This window comes from Scyliorhinus torazame, chromosome 6, assembly GCF_047496885.1.
Source record: "Scyliorhinus torazame isolate Kashiwa2021f chromosome 6, sScyTor2.1, whole genome shotgun sequence".
In the NCBI taxonomy this organism is placed as follows: Eukaryota; Metazoa; Chordata; class Chondrichthyes; order Carcharhiniformes; family Scyliorhinidae; genus Scyliorhinus; species Scyliorhinus torazame.
The window spans coordinates 94,074,372-94,094,852 of record NC_092712.1 but is presented as its reverse complement, the minus strand read 5'-3'; the positions used below and the strand labels follow the sequence as shown (position 1 = coordinate 94,094,852).

The window sequence follows — 20,481 nt, the reverse complement described above, 5'->3', positions numbered from 1 at the left end:
ATATTCAAAGACTCTGCTTTCAGTAAGAGTTCCAAAGACTCAGAACCCACAGGGAAAAAGATTTGCCTCATCTCCATTTTAATGGGTGACCTATTTTAAAACCACGACCGCTAGTTTTAGATTCACCCACAAGAGGAAACATCCTCTTCTCATCCAGCCTGTCAAGTCCCCTCAGGATGTTTCAATCAAGTTGTCTCTTACTCTTCTAAACTCCAGCAGAAATTAGCCTAGCCTGTCCAATGTTTCTTCATAAGACAATCCACCCAGTCCAGGTATTAGTCTGGTAAACCTTCTCCGAACTGCTTCCAACATATTTACATTATTCCTTAAATAAGATGACCAATATTATACAGTGTTCCAAATGTGGTCTCACCAGTGTCCTGTACAACTGAAGCATAACCTTCCTACTTTTTTATTCAATTCCCGTCACAATAAATAATAAAATTCTACTGGCTTTCCTAATTATTTACTGTACCTGCTGTACTTTCCTATTAACTTGTTGTACCTGCACACTAGCCTTTTGTGATTCATGCACTAAGAGACCCGGATCCTTCAGCACCTCCGAGCTTTGCAGTCTATCACCATTTAGATAATATGCTTCATAATACAGATGAGGGAACCTCTCCCTGAGTTCACAAGGCTGCAGTGGTGAAGGTTCCTCACAAGTGCATTCTAGCATTTATGGCAGGTTTTTTGATTCACAAATGTTCAAATCTATTCTGTACCTAATTTACAGATGCTGTTATTGTGAAATGGAATGATTATGGATCTCCGGCAGTTATTTCTGAACTCTCAGCATAGTGGACCCCACCAGAATTTAAAGTAGTATTTCTGCGTGATTCAAAAATATGAGATAATGTACGACATCGGACACACTGCCAAAGAGGGACAAGAGTAAAAGCATCACAATTGATGGGGTGGCATTAGGTTCACCCATATTTGAGGTAGATCATGTTTGAATCCTGGAATATATAACATTTTGGCAGATTTTGCTTGATGACTTAGCTATCTTTTGGCACAGAATCTTGCAATAGTAATAAAACAAAATTATAAATTGAACTTCAAAGCATATCAAATGAAAACACAGCTACCAAATGCTATCTTACCGAATCCTGTTCGAAGAATAAAGAAACATACACCTATCTATGGTGAACTTCATATTGAAGATATAATAAAGAAGTATAACTAGGACGTTATTATTTTAGGTAGATAAAATATGCCATAATTACTTCAGCCCTTGTTTACTATTGTCTAATAAAAGTAGTTCAAATAAATAATCATTTGAACTATCTCAAAAAACTTCTGGAAAAAAATGTGTACATATATATATAAAATATATTTATATAAAGATTAATCAAGACTTGGCAGAATCTACTGCAAATAAAAAGTATGTAAACATAGTAGCAAGTGCTGTATTCTCAGAATAGGTTGGTTATTAAAGTTCCATTTCATGTGAAAGCAGATTTTATTTTCCTGGAAATTCAATCTCCAGCAACTATAGACGCGACTTACTGCATTGCGCCCGATTCTGGACGCGATGAGGCCTTCAGATCTCGCTAGAGGCCTATTGCAGGATTTACAACGCTTGTACGCCTCGTGAGATCTAACGGGATCTCGCGAGGCATCGCAATCTGGATCCCGCCCTCAATGTGTCGAAGTTACCCAAGGCACGGGATCGGTGGCCTCGCCTCAGAGACTCCGAGCGGATGCCGTTTAGCACAGATTTCCACAAACGTGGATCAGGCATACCGGCACCTGGGGGGGTCTCTCAAGCGATCGGGTGACCCGGTTGGTTGGAGTCTGAGCAGGGTGGTACCCTGGCAGTCCCGTGCCACCAGGGAACCATGGCACTGGCACCCTGGTAGTGCCACCCAGGTGCCACTCTGGCAATAGGGTGCATAGGTGGCACTGCCAGAGTGGGAGGGGCACTGTCAGGGTGCCAGGCATGGCATAGCTAAGGTGCCCAGGTGGCATCTTGCCTGTTCCGGGAATCAGGTTCAGGGGTGCCCTGCCCTTATTAGGTAAGGTGAGGGGGAATTGAGGACCCCCTAATTATGGCATTGGGGGAGATCCGGATGCCACGGTGGGAGGAACAGAGATCAGGACGGCTTTTAAAAATAGCACCCCAATCTCTTCCTGCATTGGCGAGCTGAGCTCGTTAGTGCAGAAAATTAGCCTAAGTGCGACCTCGGCAGGGTGTTCCTCGCCGAGGCCGAAAACGAAGCTGTAATGACTTAGGCCAGGCCTTTGAGATTGGCCAATTAGAATACGAGTTCCCTGATTAGTGGCCCAATCAGGGAACCCCTTTCTGTGTATATAACAGGGAGTGTCAGAGCCTACGCACTCCCGGTGTAGACAGCAGACTGAATGATCATGGTTGTTTAGCTGTTGGGTTTGTAAATAAAAGGAATTCTGGTGACGGGACTTCTGCCTCCGTGGACTTAATACAGAAGCAGAGTCCTGGTGGTTTATAGCGGGATCGTTCTCGGTGCTGCAAGCGCTGGTAATCACCCCACACTAAACGTGCCAAAAATGAGTTGCTTGTGTCTTTTACCAGAATGTGAGTGGGCAGTGACAAATACTAAATGATCTGCCATACAGTTCAGTGCTGGGGCAATTGTTTTTCTCATTTAGATAAATAACCTGGATTTAGAAACTCAATTAAAAGTGGCTATATTGGTAAATCATAACAAATTAGGAGTAGTGGAATTGGTAGAAATCACAGAGTCGAACAAAATATTGGCAGGACACTGTCAGATGAATTTTAAGTGGATCGATACAAAATGCTCACATGGATGAATGGTGTTGAAATAGCTATGGATAAAGTTAAAAGATACCTAGAAATCTGAGCAGACCTAAAGCTAAACATCTCCAGCCAATGGAGGGAGTCAATCAATAAGTGCAACTGGATGTTGACCTATACAGCCAAAGCAATAGAATACAAGTCAAGGAAGGTAGTGACGAGTGCTCAAGTAAGATCACACCTTGAATACTTCATCCAGTTCTGATTACCAAGAAGCAGGAAAAGTATCCCAGCATTGGAGACATTATAGAGAATAGACATAAAGTTATTCCCTGTGTTATTTCAGGGATAAGAGTTGTGAGAAAAGACAAAAGGGACTTGCCTTTTTAACAAAGCAAGTAAGTATCTGTGAGATTAACATACATGGAGTTACAAGGGACTATTAATAGTTTTACAAGAAGTCAATCCAGAAAATACTTTAAAATTAAACTGTTGGAATAGAACTAGGAGCTGTAGATTCAAATTAGAAAATACTAATTGTAGACCAGATGTCAAACAACTCTCATTTATACACACATCATCAATATCTGGAATAAACTTCCAAATAGAACTGTGAAGGAAAAATCATTGGAAAAACAAATGGATGTTATCATTTGAGGGAGGAGTGGTGTTGCTCTCTTTGGTTGGCTCTGAATATGGCGGTCAATATGGTCGCCTTCCTTAATTCTAATTATGTTTGATCTAGAGTCGCCAGGTATCTTTCGATACCGCCACAAGGTTCAACCCGAATACTGATCAAAGACTCGATACACCAGTTAGTTAGTTCAAAGTCAATGCTTATTTATTAACACACACAGTTAAATATACTCATGCACGGAACTCTACAGGCTAAACTATCACTACTGCTAAAGCCTATACTTAGCTTTGGGCGCCCACTCAGTCAGAGGAATAATGGCCGTTGTTCGGTTCTGAGGCTGCTGGGGTGGAACTGGTACAAGGGAACAGCTGAGGTTGTCCGATTGGTAGCATGTGTTGACCTTGGACTTACTTGTTTCTGGTGTAGCTGGTGGACGGGTCTCTCCGCTGTGAGAGCCGGGTCCAAGAGAGCGATTCTCTCTTGGGGCCTTCTTCTTATACCCGAAGGGGCTTTGCGCGGCTTTTGGGCCTTGAACTTGGCCCCAATCAATTGGGCCGTTTCTTGATCATTCATATTGATCTCGTCCAATAAAGGGGTGGGTGACCTGATGGCTGGGCGTGTCCTCGGTGACCGTTGGCCTGCTTTGTTTCGGTCTCCTCTGGTGCCGGGGTGACTGCCTTAGTATCGGTTACTCAAATGTTACTCTTTTGTTCCCGGAGATGGGCCATTAGTATGCTAATGGGTCTACAGTTTTGGTCTTGTCTGGGATCTGCGGCTCCAATATACAGACAAGCTCTGAACCTGCTTGTTTTCTCAGCATTGTCCATTTTCCCTGCAATCTTTGCAAAGTGTCCATTTTGTAATCGGGAACTGGCCATCCCAAATGGCTACAGTGGGGGCAGAGAAAGAGATACACAATAGGATTGATGTGGATAGATGAATCAAGCCTTCCTTATCCACAATTATTTTGTAATACCAACTGAGATTTCAATGTCAATTCTTTTTGACACAATGGGGGATGTTTTATGGTCCTGCCCGCCACAGGAATTGTATTAATAATCTTTATTAGTGTCACAGGTAGGCTTACATTAACACTGCGATGAAGTTACTGTGAAAATCCCCTCGTCACCACGCTATGGCGCCCGTTCAGGTACACTGAGAGAGAATTCATAATGTCCAATTCACCTAACAAGCACGTCTTTTGAGGCTTCTGGGAGGAAACCCAGAAGCCCAGAGGAAACCCACGCAGACACGGGGAGAACATGCAGACTCCACACAGACAGTGACCCAAGCCGGGAATCGAACCCGGGTCCCTGGCACTGTGAAGCAACAGTACTAACCACTGTGCCACCATGCTGCCCATGTCATGACCTCCGGGCAGGAAATTCCAGTCTTTGGGCAGGCACGGTTGGAAAATCCACCCAATGTTAGGGGGAAAGAGGATAAGAAGAAACAGTCTGTTTCATGTTTTCATGACTATCATTTATTCAGAAAATTCAATTTTGTGCAAGAACAAAAAGTAGTAGTGCAAAAAGTTTGCTTTGGACTGTAGTTTACACTGGAACTATTCCAAAACCAACTTTTGTAATATTAGCAGCATGACGATGGGTTGCATAGAACAGAATATTGTTTATGTTGATCTTCCAGTCCAAATGTTTTTTGCCCCATAATTATATCAACGACAAAATCTCAATCAAGTTATAGTGTCATGGATATGCCATAAAATATTCAGAAGTCTTGAGTGGGTGTTTAAAGCCTGGATAAACCTAAAATGCTTTCAATTTATGTTCACAAGTATTTTCCGATCACCTTCATACAGGAGCTTACATAAGACCAAGTTTATAGCAACAATCTTTCGGTACTTGAATACAACATAAAGTTTCCACTAACTTAAAATGCAAGCATGTAGATGTAAATGGTATCATGAATGTAAATATTGCAAATAATACAAAATTGACTGCAATGCGGTAAACTACATTGTCATTATTGTAATAATCAATGAAAATTATGTAGCTCATCAGTTTTCTCACCATTCTTTCCCTTTTGTATTCCTCAGCTTGCAATTGCAATTTCAAATGCTCTTCAGATGCTGCCAACTACAACCAGAGAACAAGGTAAGCAAGTATTTGACCACCAACTCATGGAAGTTAAACAATTATTATTCTTTACTCTTTACATATTGATTCAGCAGGACAACTATATTTTGTGGCATTGTACTCGTAAATAAGGTCAGTGTATACTCATTATATGTTTTACTTTAAATGACAGTTAAACCCAAAGGCAAGAAGTTATTTAATTAATATAACTAAGCACATATTTTGTATCCATCTATAGTCATATCCATCTACTTAACCTGGGAAGTTTAGGAATTATCATTGTTCCCAAGTATATAATATAATTCCTTAAAGTGAATCGATAAGCATATTATTTTATATTTGATAAAAGAAACAGTACCTTTCGTATTGTAGTCAAAGACTTTTCAGTTTTCTCTTTTAGTACTATAAGCTCCTGCTCTGAAAATAAAGAAAGGCAGACTGTGAAAATCAGATCTTCAGATGCCTGTTTTCCTTCTCAATGCTGAAGGTCAGACTCCAGAGCCTATTGGAATCTACATTGGATGGAGGACCTAGCAGGATTCTAACCCTAAACACTACCCTTGACCTTCATTGCTTTGCCCCTGCTGTTTAGCCGGCTGGCCTAATGGATATTAGGTAGTAGTTCAAGGGCCAAGTGTGGCTGTGTGCCCAGCCCTTGAATGTCGTTCTCTGTTAGTCACAGCCAATACAAAGTGGTTTAGCAGGTGGTTCTTTATCTGCTCAAAGCAATTCTTATCAAAAGCAAGACACACCATTAAATTAGCTCACAAACAGCAATAAGTAATATGGTATCTGTCAAAAACAACTTAATATTTTATTGTGCTGTATCTAATCAATTAAAGTACAAAAGAACATTTTTGTGGTTAATTTTCAATTGAATGGTGTGATGTATTATATTGACAAGTTTTTGGACACCATGCACAATCTGTTGAAAATAAATAGGAGCACATATCACACCTATGCAGTTGAAATAAAATGCCCATGAAATAAGTTGTCCAAATTATCATCAACCATCAAATATTTGGGGGAACAGCTACCAGAAGTACTATGTTGAATTTCCCATTGGTACCACCTTTGGGTGGGATCATATCCATACATCCAATTCATTAAAATAAATTGAGTGTCTTTGGGATAGTCTAGAATTCTGCTTCGTTAGGAACAAAGTTATTAACTAATAGGATGGAATGGAGAAGAACTTTTAAACAAGGAAAGAACGTGTGCAAGAAGTTAAAATGAATGAAAACCACATAAATACATTTTTCTTAATTACATTATGCTGGTGGAATACTTTTTATATCAGTTTTAGTATGATGACCATGTTTCAACATTAGACAGAAACAAACTACAATCTAAGTTATGACAGCACATAGATAAAATAAAACAGTTACTGTGTAAACTCCAGCACCTGCATCATTGTGTGGCAAAAATAACACCTGTTGAATATTTACTTCCTCAAACACACTCATAAAAATACGCACCTTGCATTTACATATATCCAGACTAAATAGAAAAGTCTCACTTTCCTGTGACAATCCATGAAATTACACATCCTCAAAATATTGAATTCAAGTGAAAGATCTCTCAAAAAAATATTGTATTTCTGCAGTTTATTTTGAATTATATAAAAATACCTAATTGATTTATTTGAATTTCGCTTGAATGAATGGTTTCCGACATCCTGTCAGCATTCTTCTTCAGAAAGCTTATTTGTTCCTTCAATTCTTCATTTTCTTCAATAAGTTCTTCTTGCTCAAAGTCGTCCTTTATGTCAAAATTGATCTGCAAAAATCACAGAACTCTTTTATCAAAACAGAAAACAAAAAGCAGAAGTGGCAAGCTGTGTAGCCAATATGAAAATTATTCCACAACAGAGCTGTCATCCAACTTTCTGGCTTTTATGAATCATTTGGAATATGAATAGGAAACAACACAAAAAAAGAAAAATGTGCAGAGGGGAAAAAAAAGTAGACCCCTGCAAAACCGAATCTTGGTTAAAAAGCCAGTAGTACATTACATACAAAGACAATAATTCATGGGGACATTTTATTGATGAGAATAATACATATCATACTGTTTGTGTGCCCTCATCATTCAGGTCCATGTATTGTGGAGGCTGTGTCCAGGCAGGCAGCTGTGGCCCATCCACCCACATCCCCCCGTGTGCTCGAGGACTGCTGTCCGTAACTAGGCAGGAAGGGGAGTGTGTAGCCGGACAACACCAGGGGTGGCAGAGCACAGAGCTAAGGAGGGGGCTTGTTGCCATTGTTGCCATTCCTCACTGACAGTACTGCCACAGTCATAAAGAGCACGTCACATGTCAAAGTAGTGAAGTTTTCAGGCTTGAAGCCGCATGGAGTCCATCAGGTCTGCTGATATATACACAGTTGGTTTTCTACTTTGTGATGGAGCCACCCGGAGATAATTCATATTCTGAACATTAACATGGCTTTGCATGCCTGTCACGCATAGGCTGTGCAGGCGGGTGGGTTGATGCTATTGAACACTTCTCTTCAATTTACAGAAAGACCAGTTTTACTCATTAATGTAGTGTAATTTTTTTGGAAACCTTTATTAAGGCAGGTGTTTATGAGTAAATACTTGATCAAAGTAATTTAAATTGCATTTTTATATTTTAATTTATCCTAGCCTACAAAAATAACAATTCCAAATACACTTGCTAGCTTACATTCATGGGGATAGTTTTGAGTCCAATAGATATTCTTAGTAGTAAATAGTAGAAATAAATACATATATAAAATAACTTGTTTGAATTTGAAGGTGATAAAGCCAATGAGACATCGGGCCAAGATGTCATACTAAAAGCTTCCGGCACTAGACAGTAATAGGTTTCAGCAAGGCTTTTATCTATATGTGCAATACATCAATTCTATGAGCACTGGATTAAACGTTCATGTGGCCAGAAAATATTTGAGTAGCCCTTGCTGAAATTAGCAAGATAAATATTAGAAAGACTTTTTACTTTACATTTTATTGGTACAACTATTACAAACTACAATAAAATATTCACACTGGATGAATAAGTGATTCATTAAAAGGTAAAGGTATCTGTTTCTTTTGACACTGCCAGAAAACTGCAAATGCTCAATTATCTTTCAAGTTTTGGCATATGCTTTGATTGGTTAACTCTTACATCTAGCTCCACCACCTGTTATAATTAAGAATTGCAGATAATTAACTATTCAAGTCTCCTGCCGCAATGAGGACACTCATTAGCAAGACAAACAAAGGGACGGTTTTCTGTAGCTACAGTCATCTGTCACACTTTGAGTGGCAGGTTTTGTGCTGGTGTTCTTTGCCATCTGCCCCCAGCAGCAGTCCTGAGCTTCAAAAAAGCAAGGAACTTGCTATGTACAACACTGAAGCAATAAGTGAAGGAAACAAGCTTGGGCAAGTGAGAACTATCTCACTCTAACTAATTACAGTTTCTGAATAGACGTTGCTAATATACAATTACCATCCTGTGTTTGCACATAATTTGAACATAATTAAAAGATTTGCAATAATATTATTTTAAATTAGTGAAATGTGAAAACTGTATGATTTGTAAATATCTATCTACTCAACAAACAAACAAAGAACAAAGAAATGTACAGCACAGGAACAGGCCCTTCGGCCCTCCAAGCCCGTGCCGACCATGCTGCCCGACTAAACTACAATCTTCTACACTTCCTGGGTCCGTATCCTACTATTCCCATCCTATTCATATATTTGTCAAGATGCCCCTTAAATGTCCCTATCGTCCCTGCTTCCACTACCTCCTCCGGTAGCGAGTTCCAGGCACCCACTACCCTCTGCGTAAAAAACTTGCCTCGTACATCTACTCTAAACCTTGCCCCTCTCACCTTAAACCTATGCCCCCTAGTAATTGACCCCTCTACCCTGGGGAAAAGCCTCTGACTATCCACTCTGTCTATGCCCCTCATAATTTTGTAGACCTCTATCAGGTCTCCCCTCAACCTCCTTCGTTCCAGTGAGAACAAACCGAGTTTATTCAATCGCTCCTCATAGCTAATGCCCTCCATACCAGGCAACATTCTGGTAAATCTCTTCTGCACCCTCTCTAAAGCCTCCACATCCTTCTGGTAGTGTGGCGACCAGAATTGAACACTATACTCCAAGTGTGGCCTAACTAAGGTTCTATACAGCTGCAACATGACTTGCCAATTCTTATACTCAATGCCCCGGCCAATGAAGGCAAGCATGCCGTATGCCTTCTTGACTACCTTCTCCACCTGTGTTGCCCCTTTCAATGACCTGTGGACCTGTACTCCTAGATCTCTTTGACTTTCAATACTCTTGAGGGTTCTACCATTCACTGTATATTCCCTACCTGCATTAGACCTTCCAAAATGCATTACCTCACATTTGTCCGGATTAAACTCCATCTGCCATCTCTCCGCCCAAGTCTCCAGACAATCTAAATCCTGCTGTATCCTCCGACAATCCTCATCGCTATCCGCAATTCCACCAACCTTTGTGTCGTCTGCAAACTTACTAATCAGACCAGTTACATTTTCCTCCAAATCATTTATATATACTACAAAGAGCAAAGGTCCCAGCACTGATCCCTGTGGAACACCACTGGTCACAGCCCTCCAATTAGAAAAGCATCCCTCCATTGCTACTCTCTGACTTCTATGGCCTAGCCAGTTCTGTATCCACCTTGCCAGCTCACCCCTGATCCCGTGTGACTTCACCTTTTGTACTAGTCTACCATGAGGGACCTTGTCAAAGGCCTTACTGAAGTCCATATAGACAACATCTACTGCCCTACCTGCATCAATCATCTTAGTGACCTCCTCGAAAAACTCTATCAAGTTAGTGAGACACGACCTCCCCTTCACAAAACCGTGCTGCCTCTCACTAATACGTCCATTTGCTTCCAAATGGGAGTAGATCCTGTCTCGAAGAATTCTCTCCAGTAATTTCCCTACCACTGAAGTAAGGCTCACCGGCCTGTAGTTCCCGGGATTATCCTTGCTACCCTTCTTAAACAGAGGAACAACATTGGCTATTCTCCAGTCCTCCGGGACATCCCCTGAAGACAGCGAGGATCCAAAGATTTCTGTCAAGGTAATCACTATCATAATAACTATCTATACTCACTGCTTTTGAGGGTTAACAATACAAAATATTGGGTTGGATTCTCGGATTTTGAGGCTATGTCCGGAGGAAGTGTCTAGTTTTACAATGAAAAAGTCAACAAGGCCCCGCACCGATGCTCCGCCCGGTGAGGGGCTAGCAGCCGCGCCACGTGAAACTCCCGGCATTCCCGACATAAACGGCCAGAGGATTGCCGGGTCCATGGCTGCGCATGTGCAGCAACGACCTGCAGCGGTCTCGCGTACAACATGCGTCGACCGAGCGCGGACCCAGCCGACCAAATAGTGTCCCCCTGGACAACCCCTCACCACCTCCTGGACACCCTCCAACAGTCCGCCCAGCCTCGCCAAAGCCCCCCCTGCCAGCGGTACGGCTCCCGCCCGACTGTGGTGGCACTGGACACAGTCCGCAGCCGCCATGCCGGGTTTACGATAACTCGGACCACACGCGACCCACGCGGTCGGGAACACGGCCCATCGGAGGCGGAGCATCGGAAGAGGGCCTCAAAGTGATGCGCTGACGTCGTCACAATGGCGTGCAGCGCATGCCTTGATGATGCTTATTTGGAGGGGAGGAGCATCCGAAATACGGCGCCAGCCCTGATTCGGTCGTAAATGGGGATTCTCTGCCCGATTATCAAATGCAACTTCGGCGCCGGGCAACTTTGTCTTTAGAGCATTTCATGGTAATGATGATATGTTATTGCACAGAGATCCCTCTTGTAACTCAACTACAAAAGTAATTTATCAGAACCAGGCCATCAGGAGTTATCATTGGCACCTTCGATAGATCTTCCTTTCCCGATGCTTAAAAAAAATGTTCAAAAACATAATTGTAACACATTAATAGGTAATGTCGCTACTCCTCTTGGACTATTTATTTTGATGTTTTCCCCAAAATAAGTGCACTTGTCTGTTAAGAAAATAATTTGCATTGAAATAATGCCTTCCACCTCTAGAGGATGTTTCAAGACCTTTTGCAGTCAATGTGTTATGTTTATAGCAGTCACTTCTTGTGTAAGCAAATTCAGCAGCCAAATCTGCACACAGCCATGTACCACAAACAACAATGCGATAAATATATTTAGTTGGGATTGTCTGATGATACATATAATCTTTACTCTTCCAGAAAACAAGTGAAGTAGCCTCTCAGGTATTTTGTTATTACAAATTATCAATCAGCAAAATACTCGAGTATTTTCGGGGGGGGGGAGATCCCAGTGAGTAGCCAAAAACCTCTGTCACCAATAGAGGGAAATGGGAGATTGGGGGAATATACTTAAGTCTAGAGTCAGAGGAACAGAACTTTGGGATGTGACGTGCTGCAAGGAATCAAAGAAGGGAGGGGTTGGCCTTACCTCACCCTATCTTGTACAAGAACTTGACATTTACACACTGGAGGACTTGAACTCCAGTGTGCAAGTACCAAAGATGTGTAATAGATGGAGTTTCAGAAAGTCTCAAGAGGAATGTTTGAGATGGTTGGGCCTATATTTATTGAAGTTTAGAAGAATGAGAAGTGGTTTTATTGAACATAAAAGATTCTGAGGGTTTGACAAGGTAGCTGCTAAAGGGATGTTTACCCCCATTCAAAGTAAGAACCTGGGATGTCCCATTTAGACACAGATGAGGATGAATTTCTTCTCTCAGGGGGCCGTTAGTCATTGGAATTTTCTTCCACAGAGAGTTGTGGAGGTGAATCACTGAATATATTCAAGGCCAAGTTCGACAGAATTTTGATCCACAAGGAGCTTGAACACTATGAGGAAGTGGTTTGTTGTATCTTTAGACTAACTGTACAAAATAAATAGATTGCAGATACACGTGGATGAAAAGCAGCATTAGCAGAGATTTATTAAATAGGTCTTCACTGTACAAAGACTAGACTTGACTTACGAAACTAAGGGCAAATGCCTACGAAGTAGCTGAAGATGTCACACATGTCACGTCACTCGGTTCTTAAAGAGATATTGCACACAACTACAATATCCCACATATATAACATACCTCTCCCTTTACTTCTAAGGTCCAACACCACTACCGGTTGGTATTTGAATATAGTCATTTACATAGATACACAAGTGCAGATGTCAAATTATTACATTGCAATAATACATCTATTTCTTGGCGGTTGCCTGCACACTTCCGTGACTTTATTATTCTCGACCTTAGGTGTATTTATAGGCTCTCCAGTAGATGTCTCTACTTTGGAAGGCGTTACATTCTCTTTTTCTGAGGTAAGACTAGTAGTAGCAAGTACTTCTGGTCCAATCTCTGCTTCTGTAGATGAACATGAAGTTACACAATCAGATGGAATTAAGATCATTACTTCTTGAGATAGTTCTGGCACTGGTACACTTATGCGTGTTGACATTAATTGATCTGTATGGTGTCTCCAACAAGTTTGCCTGTCGTTTGGAGATTGGACTGGTCTGAGCCAATACCATCGCAGTGACCCACTTCTCACTAGTGGTGTAGCTGCGCGCTAACACCTGTTCTCCTTGTTGAAAGGAGCATTTCCTCAAGTTACTTTCTTGTCTCAAGGTCTGTGACTGTTGGTTTTGCTCTACTATGTCAGAAATCAAAGGTAGTCCTCGGCTTCCTTTTCATCAATAGCAAAGCATGGGGAACGTTGTATAGTTGCGTGTGTTGTATTCCAGAATGTTGCTAAAAACATATTCAAACAGTGGTGAAATGAACCTTGGTCCTGGGAGGCTTTCAGTACAAGCTTTCAGAACAGGACAAACCTTTCAATGCATTGTGGTGTGGTGGCAAGATGCTGACTTTATATTTTGAAATCCACACATCTTAAAGTACAGTAAGAAGTCTTACAACACCAGGTTAAAGTCTAACAGATTTGTTTTGAATCACTAGCTTTCGGAGCACTGCTCCTTCCTCAGGTGAATGAAGAGGTAGGTTCCAGAAGGATCACAGATTGTGCCAACATGAACGGGTCATCTGATGGTCCCAGACCACCTGAATGTTCATGGAATGGTACCCCTTCCTGTTCGTGAACAGCGGCCTGTTATCCTCAGGTGGCCATAGGGTGACATGCACCCCATCGATGACCCGCTGGACCCGGGGCATCCAGGCGACAGCAGCGAAGCCCACTGCCCAGGCATCCTGGTGGGCGTGGCCCACAGGGTACTGCATGTACCAGTCCGCAAAAGCTTGCAGGGCATCCATAACGGCACGGATGCACCTGTGCGCCGATGCCTGAGAGATGCCGCACAGGTCTCCACTCAGCAACTGAAAAGGCCCCGTTGCATAAAAGTTCAGCATCACCGTCACCTTGACGGCCACCGGGAGCGGGTGTCCTCCCCAATTCCCCTGTGGTGCCAGGTGTGCCATCATGTGGCAGATGTGTCGGACAGTTTCCCTGCTCATCCACAGTCTCCTCCTGCAGGCCCAGTCCGGGAGATCCTAGAAGGACATGCAGTCGCAGAGATGCGTGGCCTCATCCGGAGCCACCTTGGCACCACCTCCTTCTTCTCCTTTTCCTCCTCCTCGTCCTGTTCCTCCTGCTCCTCCTCCTTGTGGGGCGGGCAGCCTTCCAGCCAGAGGAGCTGGCACCTGCCACTCTGCAGCCCGCTCCTCTGCTACAGCCTCCGCTTGCTGTCTGAGCTGCCCCCGCCCACACTGCCACATGCTGCATGCAGGGCAGCGGCCTGGCCCCGCATCCTGGCCCCGTCGGCCATCCCCGCACCCTGGCCCCGTCGGTGCCCCCGGTCAAGGCGCCCGTCCCTGTTGCCATGGCCATGGTTTCATGGCACTGCCCTCACTGGGGGCTGCTTTCGGTGTGGCCCTGCGTGGTCCCCTGGTGGGTGTCGCCGGTTGAGTGGGGTGGCCGGGGAGTGGGGCCCCACCCATAGAACAAAGAACAAAGAAATGTACAGCACAGGAACAGGCCCTTCAGCCCTCCAAGCCGGTGCCGACCATGCTGCCCGACTAAACTACAATCTTCTACACTTCCTGGGTCCGTATCCTTCTATTCCCATCCTATTCATATATTTGTCAAGATGCCCCTTAAATGTCCCTATTGTCCCTGCTTCCACTACCTCCTCCGGTAGCGAATTCCAGGCACACACTACCCTCTGCGTAAAAAACTTGCCTCGTACATCTACTCTAAACCTTGCCCCTCTCACCTTAAACCTATGCCCCCTAGTAATTGACCCCTCTACCCTGGGGAAAAGCCTCTGACTATCCACTCTGTCTATGCCCCTCATAATTTTGTAGACCTCTATCAGGTCTCCCTTCAACCTCCTTCGTTCCAGTGAGAACAAACCGAGTTTATTCAATCGCTCCTCATAGCTAATGCCCTCCATACCAGGCAACATTCTGGTAAATCTCTTCTGCACCCTCTCTAAAGCCTCCACATCCTTCTGGTAGTGTGGCGACCAGAATTGAACACTATACTCCAAGTGTGGCCTAACTAAGGTTCTATACAGCTGCAACATGACTTGCCAATTCTTATACTCAATGCCCCGGCCAATGAAGGCAAGCATGCCGTATGCCTTCTTGACTACCTTCTCCACCTGTGTTGCCCCTTTCAATGACCTGTGGACCTGTACTCCTAGGTCTCTTTGACTTTCAATACTCTTGAGGGTTCTACCATTCACTGTATATTCCCTACCTGCATTAGACCTTCCAAAATGCATTACCTCACATTTGTCCGGATTAAACTCCATCTGCCATCTCTCCGCCCAAGTCTCCAGACAATCTAAGTCCTGCTGTATCCTCAGACAGTCCTCATCGCTATCCGCAATTCCACCAACCTTTGTGTCGTCTGCAAACTTACTAATCAGACCAGTTACATTTTCCTCCAAATCATTTATATATACTACAAACAGCAAAGGTCCCAGCACTGATCCCTGTGGAACACCACTGGTCACAGCCCTCCAATTAGAAAAGCATCCCTCCATTGCTACTCTCTGCTTTCTATGGCCTAGCCAGTTCTGTATCCACCTTGCCAGCTCACCCCTGATCCCGTGTGACTTCACCTTTTGTACTAGTCTACCATGAGGGACCTTGTCAAAGGCCTTACTGAAGTCCATATAGACAACATCTACTGCCCTACCTGCATCAATCATCTTAGTGACCTCCTCGAAAAACTCTATCAAGTTAGTGAGACACGACCTCCCCTTCACAAAACCGTGCTGCCTCTCACTAATACGTCCATTTGCTTCCAAATGGGAGTAGATCCTGTCTCGAAGAATTCTCTCCAGTAATTTCCCTACCACTGAAGTAAGGCTCACCGGCCTGTAGTTCCCGGGATTATCCTTGCTACCCTTCTTAAACAGAGGAACAACATTGGCTATTCTCCAGTCCTCCGGGACATCCCCTGAAGACAGCGAGGATCCAAAGATTTCTGTCAAGGCCTCAGCAATTTCCTCTCCAGCCTCCTTCAGTATTCTGGGGTAGATCCCATCAGGCCCTGGGGACTTATCTACCTTAATATTTTTTAAGAACCCCAACACCTCGTCTTTTTGGATCACAATGTGACCCAGGCTATCTACACCCCCTTCTCCAGACTCAACATCTACCAATTCCTTCTCTTTGGTGAATACTGATGCAAAGTATTCATTTAGTACCTCGCCCATTTCCTCTGGCTCCACACATAGATTCCCTTGCCTATCCTTCAGTGGGCCAACCCTTTCCCTGGCTACCCTCTTGCTTTTTATGTACGTGTAAAAAGCCTTGGGATTTTCCTTAACCCTATTTGCCAATGACCTTTCGTGACCCCTTCTAGCCCTCCTGACTCCTTGCTTAAGTTCCTTCCTACTTTCCTTATATTCCACGCAGGCTTCGTCTGTTCCCAGCCTTTTAGCCCTGACAAATGCCTCCTTTTTCTTTTTGACGAGGCCTACAATATCACTCGTCATCCAAGGTTCCCGAAAATTGCCGTATTTATCTTTCTTCCTCACAGGAACATGCCGGTCCTGTATTCCTTTCAACTGCCACTTGAAAGCCTCCCACATGTCATATGTTGATTTGCCCTCAAACACCCGCCCCCAATCTATGTTCTTCAGTTCCCGCCTAATATTGTTATAATTAGCCTTCCCCCAATTTAGCACATTCATCCTCGGACCACTCTTATCCTTGTCCACCAGTACTTTAAAACTTACTGAATTGTGGTCACTGTTACCGAAAAGCTCCCCTACTGAAACATCTACCACCTGGCCGGGCTCATTCCCCAATACCAGGTCCAGTACCGCCCCTTCCCTAGTTGGACTGTCTACATATTGTTTTAAGAAGCCCTCCTGGATGCTCCTTACAAACTCCGACCCGCCTAAGCCCCTGGCACTAAGTGAGTCCCAGTCAATATTGGGGAAGTTGAAGTCTCCCATCACCACAACCCTGTTGTTTTTACTCTTTTCCAAAATCTGTCTACCTATCTGCTCCTCTATCTCCCGCTGGCTGTTGGGAGGCCTGTAGTATACCCCCAACATTGTGACTGCACCCTTCTTATTCCTGATCTCTACCCATATAGCCTCACTGCACTCTGAGGTGTCCTCTCGCAGTACAGCTGTGATATTCTCCCGAACAAGTAGCGCAACTCCGCCTCCCCTTTTACATCCCCCTCTATCCCGCCTGAAACATCTAAATCCTGGAACGTTTAGCTGCCAATCCTGCCCTTCCCTCAACCAGGTCTCTGTAATGGCAACAGCATCATAGTTCCAAGTACTAATCCAAGCTCTAAGTTCATCTGCCTTACCCGTAATGCTCCTTGCATTAAAACATATGCACTTCAGGCCACCAGACCCGCTGTGTTCAGCAGCTTCTCCCCGTCTGCTCTGCCTCAGAGCCACACTGGCCCTATTCCCTAGTTCTCCCTCAATGCTCTCACCTTCTGACCTATTGCTCCCGTGCCCACCCCCCTGCCATATTAGTTTAAACCCTCCCGTGTGACACTAGCAAACCTCGCGGCCAGGATATTTATGCCTCTCCGGTTTAGATGCAACCCGTCCTTCTTATACAGGTCACACCTGCCCCGGAAGAGCTCCCAGTGGTCCAGATAATGGAAACCCTCCCTCCTACACCAGCTGTTTAGCCACGTGTTTATCTGCTCTATCTTCCTATTTCTAGCCTCACTGGCACGTGGCACAGGGAGTAATCCCGAGATTACAACCCTCGAGGTCCTGTCTTTTAACTTTCTGCCTAGCTCCCTGAACTCCTGCTGCAGGACCTCATGTCCCTTCCTGCCTATGTCGTTAGTACCAATATGTACAACGACCTCTGCCTGTTTGCCCTCCCCCTTGAGGATTCCCTCTACCCGTTCGGAGACATCCTGGACCCTGGCACCAGGGAGGTAACATACCATCCTGGAGTCTCTTTCACGTCCACAGAAGCGCCTATCTGTGCCCCTGACTATAGAGTCCCCTATTACTATTACTCTTCTGCGCTTTGACCCTCCCTTCTGAACATCAGAGCCAGCCGTGGTGCCACTGCTCTGGCTGCTGCTGTTTTCCCCTGATAGGCTATCCCCCCCGACAGTATCCAAAGGGGTATATCTGTTCGAGAGGGGGACAACCACAGGGGATTCCTGCACTGACTGCCTGCCCTTTCTGGTGGTCACCCATTTCTCTGCCTGCACCTTGGGTGTGACCACATTTACATAACTGCGATCTATGACGCTTTCCGCCACCTGCATGCTCCTAAGTGCATCCAATTGCTGCTCCAACCGAACCATACGGTCTGTGAGGAGCTCCAGTTGGGTGCACTTTCTGCAGATGAAGCCATCCGGGACGCTGGAAGCCTCCCGGACCTGCCACATCTCACAGTCAGAGCACAGCACCCCTCTAACTGACATTGCGTCAATTAATTAAAATTAAAATTTGTCTTTTTAAAAAAAATATTTTTATAAAAATTTCAAAGTTACTGTCAACTATCTGTTTCCTAGCACTAGATTTCTAATAGAAATGCGATAGCTAACTATAATACTCTCCAATCTCTGGCTTAGATATCCCTCTAAATTATAATTAAGTTATTATGTTTAATTAGTAACCAAATACTCAAATTTTTTTTAAATTTAGGGTAGAATCCCAACCAGCCACTCTGGCCACAGCTTTTCTGTGATGTCACTTCAGTTTCCCCCCGACGCACACAATTTGAAAAAAGGTATAAAAGTAAAAATAAGTAAAAATCACTTACTTACCTTCTTACCTTCTGAGTGTCTTAGATGTTCTCAGGTTCTCTCGCTGACAGAGACTGCTCCTCCACCTCCGAACCTTGACCTGCACAATGCTAATAATATAATAATAATATAATATGGCACTTACCTTACACCAATGGGTCTTATTATTAGGTTAGAGGAGGAGGGCGGGTGGGAGACACTACACGTGTAGTGTCTCGGGTTTCCTCTCCACCAGAATTTATTGGTTGGGGGGGGGGGACTTCCCAGAGGTCCGCGGGTCGAACTTCCGGCTCCCGCCTTATATAAAAACAAATAAAACAGAAAAGAAGAACAGACACGGGACCAGGTAAGGCTTGTTAAAGTAAGTACTCACCTCCCAGAAGGCCCCTGCGCACCGCTGCCGCCGAAATCCAAAGGGCTGCTCCTGTAAAGGTAAGTGGTTTTAACGTCGCTACTCACCTCCCAGAGGGCCCCTGCGCACCGCTGCCGCCGAAATCCAAAGGGCTGCTCCTGTAAAGGTAAGTGGTTTTAACGTCGCTACTCACCTCCCAGAGGGCCCCTGCGCACCGCTGCCGCCGAAAAAAAAAATGGTCGTTTTCTCAGCGTCCACTCAGGGGCCAGGCTGGGTGGCCAGCATGATGGCCGCAGTAATGGGGCTCGGTGCGTTGGGCATCACCCTGTCATGTCGGAGGCTCCCCAGCTGCTCGGCCTGTTCCCCCCCCCACCCCGCCCCTTCCACGGCCCTTGCAGGGCCCCCCCCCCACCCCCCCACCCCCCCACCCACCTCAGGTAGCACGGCTGATGTCCGTTACAAGAGCCCGCAGTGCCCCACATGGCAACTCCTACTTCCTCTCGCAGCCGCCTCAGCCAGCACGCCGGCTTCGCGATTTTTCAAAGGTGGTTAGAAACATGCCATCGGGAAATCACCCCATCCGGGGCCTAGAATCGCTGAGACCCCGGAGAATCGGTCGTCAGGGAAGATAATGGGCCGTGCGGCAGGCGCCACGATTTTGTAGAGTTGGGGGATCCGGAGAATTCCGATTTGGCACGAAACAGGCGTTTAGCCCAATTTCGGCGTCGGAGGCGATTCTCCGGCCGACAGCGTTTCGCGATTTCGGCACAATGTCACGGAGAATCCAGCTCCTTCTTGTTACCATGTCTCAGTATGTCCCTTTGTCTCTATTTGCACTGTTAACTCATTATTTTTGTTCAGAATGCTTTGTGCATTCATATATAAAACCTTCGAGGGCCCCCCCCACTCCCCCCTGCCCCCAACCGCCCACCCCACCCCCACCCCGGGTGCGACCAGGTGTGTTGTGGAGAGGTGCTTTGGGGTCCTGAAGATGCGTTTCAGGTGCCTGGACCGCTCTGGGAGGGCCCTCCAGTACGAGGCAAGGAGGGTTGGCCGTATCTTTGTGGTCTGCTGCGTCCTCCACAATTTGTTCTATTGTCAAATTATCCTACTCTTGTTTGATTCCTTGGTGCAATATGATGTTCACACATTCTGTCCCCTCCTCATAATTTCTGGTAACAATCAGTCTCATCACTAACCTTCACTCCTTCCTTCAACTTTATCTTTGATTTTCTAATTTTCCATGAAACTGAACTCTTCCCCCCCCTATTTAGTTTAAAGCCCTATTTACTACCTCAGTTATGTGTTATTATGACTACATTTCTCTTCCCACTTGAATCGCCCCCCGTACCACGGTGCTATGGTCGGTTTGGCAGCACGGTAGTACTCTAGTCTC

The 20,481-nt window shown here is 44.8% G+C and overlaps 1 protein-coding gene across 3 annotated transcripts in view; it reads right to left on the bottom strand.

The window, feature by feature from the left end:
* The window catches only part of c6h10orf67 (chromosome 6 C10orf67 homolog), a 411,757-nt gene that overhangs the window by 260,172 nt on the left and 131,104 nt on the right, over positions 1-20,481 (bottom strand). For all 3 annotated transcript variants that reach the window (XM_072508488.1, XM_072508486.1, XM_072508485.1), the window contains 3 exons: positions 7,108-7,255; positions 5,835-5,893; positions 5,411-5,476 (listed from right to left, as the gene is read on the bottom strand). In XM_072508488.1, the coding sequence (XP_072364589.1) occupies positions 5,411-5,476; positions 5,835-5,893; positions 7,108-7,255 (273 nt within the window). The remainder of the gene's footprint in view (positions 1-5,410; positions 5,477-5,834; positions 5,894-7,107; positions 7,256-20,481) is intronic.